Source organism: Eurytemora carolleeae, unplaced genomic scaffold, assembly GCF_000591075.1.
Source record: "Eurytemora carolleeae unplaced genomic scaffold, Eaff_2.0 scaffold171, whole genome shotgun sequence".
Taxonomy (NCBI): Eukaryota; Metazoa; Arthropoda; class Copepoda; order Calanoida; family Temoridae; genus Eurytemora; species Eurytemora carolleeae.
Genome location: NW_019396135.1, coordinates 307,021 through 311,986, shown reverse-complemented (window position 1 = coordinate 311,986; position 4,966 = coordinate 307,021). Strand labels below are relative to the sequence as shown.

Genomic DNA, 4,966 nt, shown 5'->3' with positions numbered 1-4,966 from the left:
AGGGGCTTTTTAGATTTGAAATAGAAACACATCTAAATACTAAAATGTCAAAATAACATTAAATATCAGATAAGAAATTTAATTGCACAGTCATGGATGTCTATTCACGGGGGTGTTTCATTGTGCACAGAGGGAATTTTGAGACTCTTTATTTTATATTTTCTCTATGGTTGAAGTAGTTTAGAATAAACAGATGTAATTATGAATATTAATCAGACAAGGTTTATAAGATTAGAACCAGCTGATTGATTAATGGAATATTAGAAACACTAAAGAAAAAAAGATTTGGTTACACAAGTTATTTATTTATACCAACCATGTGCTGCAATCAATCAAACATTCGCCAACCAAACATTTTATCAACCAAACATTTTATCAACCAAACATTCGTCACCCAAGCATTTATCAACCGAACATTTCATCAACCAAACATCAACCAATATTCCATCAACTAAGCATTCCATCAACTAAACATTCCATCAACCAAACATCTCATCAACCAACATTCCATCAACTAATTATTCGATCAACGAGGGAGGCGTGGCTGCTCTCTCGGTTTTTGAATTGCTCCCAGGATTTTGGAGTTGCTCTCAGGGGTTTGGAGTCAAATGTGAAAATTTATTCGAGAAAAGTCCGTCAAAGTTCTTTGTTTAGATAAAGTTTTTGTGCCCGACAAAATTAATTATAAACAATAATAAAAATTATTAATAATAATGATAATTTTAGAATAAAGTGCTTATCTCACAGTAACTGCATATAAGTACAATTTCATGTGTTCTTTATTTTCGATCTGTTTTTACAATATTTTATTTAATCTTGAAAAATTTCGTTTTCCTTGTAATATTTGACACTATTTGTATTTGATAATCTATTTGGTCCAGACAATAAGTGCAACGAGTACCGTTGTAATCGGACACACCACTTTTTAAATATGTCTGAAGTCCATTAAAAACAAAATTATAAGTGTTTTTTTGCTAACCTCCAAACTGTCATCGATATCTCTGCCCAAGATGTTGAAGAAGTAAACTTTCCAATTAATTTGAGGGATCCTTGATGTCAGCTCTCCGACACTTATCTGTCAACAAACATCATTGGATCATCGTAGTTTAAGATTCAAATTCACAAAAAAAGAGAAAAAATGCAAAAACTGAAGATTTCATTTCACACGAAATGCATTTTTTGACACTCATTCATGATAAAGAAATCTCATAAAATTTTAAAGAATCTCCAAAAGAAATAGCTTTTACAGTTAAAAGATTTTTTTCAGGACGGAACAAAATGTCTACCATTTGGTATGCAAAAAGAACAAAAATTTTCCATGAAGATATTTTATCTAAAACAAACGGTTTCATAAGGAATTAGATACTTGACATGACTCCATGATGTATTGCCTTGTTATACCACTGTCCAGTATCATGTCTATCTGCTTCATCAAGAGATATATTTGCCAACAGTTTCTCAAATTCAATAACTTCCCACATCTCTTGACTGGCAAGAGACACAGGAGCACCCAGAATTATGGCAACCTTTAAACAAAATGATACAAATATTTGAATATATATATATATATATATATATATATCTATATATATAATTTGGTATCCTGGATTTAAGGTATGCAAGTACATGAGTTCAGTTCTTTATATATATATATATATATAATTTGGTATCCTGGATTTAAGGTATGCAAGTACATGAGTTCAGTTCTTTATATATATATATATATATAATTTGGTATCCTGGATTTAAGGTATGCAAGTATATGAGTCCAGTTCTTTATTGTCCAATGTCAGGACTATTTGCTTCAAACTCTAATTTTCTAAACTTTACACTTTTGTAATCTGATTTCGTATTTAGAGCTTTGATATTTACATTAATGAATTTTGCTAGATCAAATTCTCAATCCTGCAAAGATTAGAAAATACAAGTTTAAAGCGAGTTATTAATTTCTTTTTTTAAAAAGTAATCAACTAATGAAGTTTATACCAGGGGTGGATACAGGATTTAAGTGAGGGGGGTGCGAAATTTATTTCGGAACAAAAAAATCCAAATTTAAGAACAAAAAGACGTGAAAATTTTTTTAAAGATAGATATTTGTCCTGTCTAACATTAGGTTTTCTTTCCCTTAAGTGATATTGAGAAGCTATTCTAAAATCTCATGGGGGTTCAAAGTTCCTGCCGCCCCCCCCCTGTATCCACCCCTGTATACCTTTGTCATGTAGTTATGATATGCATTAAGATCATGTTTAGATCTATCTGACAAGTAATATTCCCTGCTAGGAAGCCCCAGGTGTGGTTGATCTATCTAAACAAAGATTACTGAACATTTACCCTTTTCCACTGTCAATTTCATACAATGCGAAGAGAAAACTGTGGAATAAGTAGACGAAAAGTGTATTTGTAACTTATTAAATCAGTTATCAAGATTACAGGGTCTGTTTACATTGCACAATTGCTAAGTCTAATATTTACTGTAATACTTAAATTCATTACTTGAGTCTAAAAGTTATTTTCCTATTCCAGAGTTTAAATATATTTTTGGTTCTGAGTTTGAAATTAATTAATTAACTGTACCAAGATGGTAAGATCAACTTCTTACTATGCATTAATTCTATGATATATGTAGTAATGTTGAAGGATTCGATAATGGTGTTAATACTGAAATAATAAATGTTTTGGTAATAATTAATATTGCAGCTTCTTTAATCTTTACAATTTTCTGCATATAAATAAATCTGTACAATATAATACTATTAATACACTAGTTCTTTCAAATTATAAATATTGGTATCTCTAAATAACTTGCTTAGAAAATGCTCAGCAGAAGAGTCTTTAAAGTGGGCTTTATATAAAAACAATCCAGTAAAGAAAAAAAATCTGAAAAATCTTCTTGACTTATTTTAAGAAGATATATTTGTATATATGTACATATGTTAGCTATAGCTGGCCAAACAGCCTGGCCAAATTGGCTGAATTTTTTTCAGAGAACCAATGGGCACTGCACCGTGGGGAAACAAAAATCGTATTTTTTTTTTAGAAATTTAAGTTTTTTCAAAAGTCCACAGGCAACGCCGGGCACTTTAGCTAGTAAATAATATATTTAAATATTGAATATTGTATTTCTACCTGGAGAATATATTGATCACTATTCCTATCATCAGGTCCAACCCAGGCATCAATCAGGAATCCAGAGTTTACAAGTTTTCTTACTTCTCCCAGAACCTTCTCCATTGAAGGAGGTTCCTTCCAGTCAGACATAGTTACTGGCCAACCTCCTAGCTCGGATACAGCGTCTCTGAATTCAAGAAATGTGTTTTTAATGGAAACCCCATTTACTTAAAGGGACAGCTCACGTGTCTTCAAAAGAGACCCCCCCCCTCTTTTGTTTGAAAAGTGACACGGACGATTCACATCGGATTTCCTGTACACCTCTCCCTCTGAGCATCATATAAGAAAGATATTGCTGCCGAAATATGTTGAATTCTTACAATTTTATGCAGTCTCTTTACATCTAAATCCGCAATATACTTTTATAGAAAACCAGTATTAAAAATGTTCAATTTTCAGACAGGAACAACATAATATCTTTGTTTTAAATGTAACTCAAGAAGTCGAGGGTACAGTCCCCTTAAAAAAGAACATTTTAGTTACCTTAATGGCTTGTCTCCGATTTTCTCAATAAGCTGATTGTTAATACATGACTGGTAAAACTTCTTGACTTGCTTTGTCATATTTAGGTCTTTCTCTTCAATCGGTTGTTCAAGAAGCCCTTTCAACAGTATTTGCAGCTGATCAGCCAACACCTCGAAGGTTGAAACACTCGACCTATCTTCAGGTATTATATGTTTCTTGTTCCATGTTCCACAAGCATACTGAAAGAAATCATCACATGGATCGGCTTGAGTATCCATAGCTGCCAGTAGGGACGCAGCTGTTTGGACGCAGTCAGCTGTCACACACATTTTACTCTTCCCACTCTCCTCTCCTAACTTAAAACTGTGAAACAAGCAAGGGTGTAAAAAACAAAGTATGAGAATGAGTAACAAGCATAAAAAAAGGATAATTACAAGTCCGCAAAGGTCCCAGGCTATGCGATGTCTTCTGCAAAGAACCGCTGGAATTCTGGATGTCCATGGACAAATGTACTTGGAAGTAACATCACTAACTGGTAAACTACAGTCTTTAGCAATCACACTTGCTCGTCCATCAAGTGTAAGAACACTTGCTCTGCTGTCTACAGCCATGAACCCATCGTCCACAACTGGGGGGACAACATCCACCTGCCTCATGTTTACTAGCTGCTATCCACCAGACATTATTCTAAATTACAAAATATTTTTTTTTTAATCATTTAAAGTCATAAGTTGTAACAATTCATGCATGGTGTGTACTGTGATGTTCTAGGGGCAGAAATGAAAATATTAAACCACAGTATTTTTATTAAATGTGAGCTAAACTACACAGTTGTGGAAATTAAGCATCAACTCTTGAGAACGGACTTACTTTAAAGTATCGCTTAGTTTTGCCTAAAGCCAACCAAGTTATAATTCTTAGCGGCTCTGGATAAATTTTGTATTTTCAATCTCCATCTTATGCAGACTTTTGGAATAATCGATTCTTATTCTCTACAATACAACTTTGATTAAGGAATTAACCATTGATCCTCAAATTCAAAAGTTTCAATGTTGGATATCGAGATCAGCGTTCAATATTGACAATATCCACACAGAAGTTCAGATTTCTGTTTCCATTAACTTTAATGACAGTTTTCTAATCTCTATAGGGAAAATGTTCAATATCAACAAATATATGTGAACATTTTAGGTAACAAAATAATTTTGACCTTTTTTGTTTGTTTACATTTTCAAGAATTCTAAAAGTTTTAACACCCATTTAAATACATTGTTTTGTTTTGAGCTAAAATTTAGTCTGAACTGAAGTTGCCCCCCTCTACCCCCCCCCCCCC

The 4,966-nt window shown here is 32.9% G+C and overlaps 2 protein-coding genes across 2 annotated transcripts in view; both read right to left on the bottom strand.

Moving 5' to 3' along the window:
- LOC111695984 (BAI1-associated protein 3) overlaps positions 1–4,966 on the bottom strand; it is a 77,624-nt gene that overhangs the window by 26,104 nt on the left and 46,554 nt on the right. The gene's annotated exons all lie outside the window — the stretch shown is intronic.
- LOC111695973 (neprilysin-1) overlaps positions 1–4,966 on the bottom strand; it is an 11,668-nt gene that overhangs the window by 2,800 nt on the left and 3,902 nt on the right. Inside the window, exons 2-6 of the mRNA XM_023465469.1 lie at positions 3,652–4,320; positions 3,127–3,295; positions 2,210–2,305; positions 1,392–1,526; positions 980–1,075 (exon numbers count right to left, since the gene is read on the bottom strand). Coding sequence (XP_023321237.1) covers positions 980–1,075; positions 1,392–1,526; positions 2,210–2,305; positions 3,127–3,295; positions 3,652–4,289 — 1,134 coding nt within the window. The 5' untranslated portion in view covers positions 4,290–4,320. The remainder of the gene's footprint in view (positions 1–979; positions 1,076–1,391; positions 1,527–2,209; positions 2,306–3,126; positions 3,296–3,651; positions 4,321–4,966) is intronic.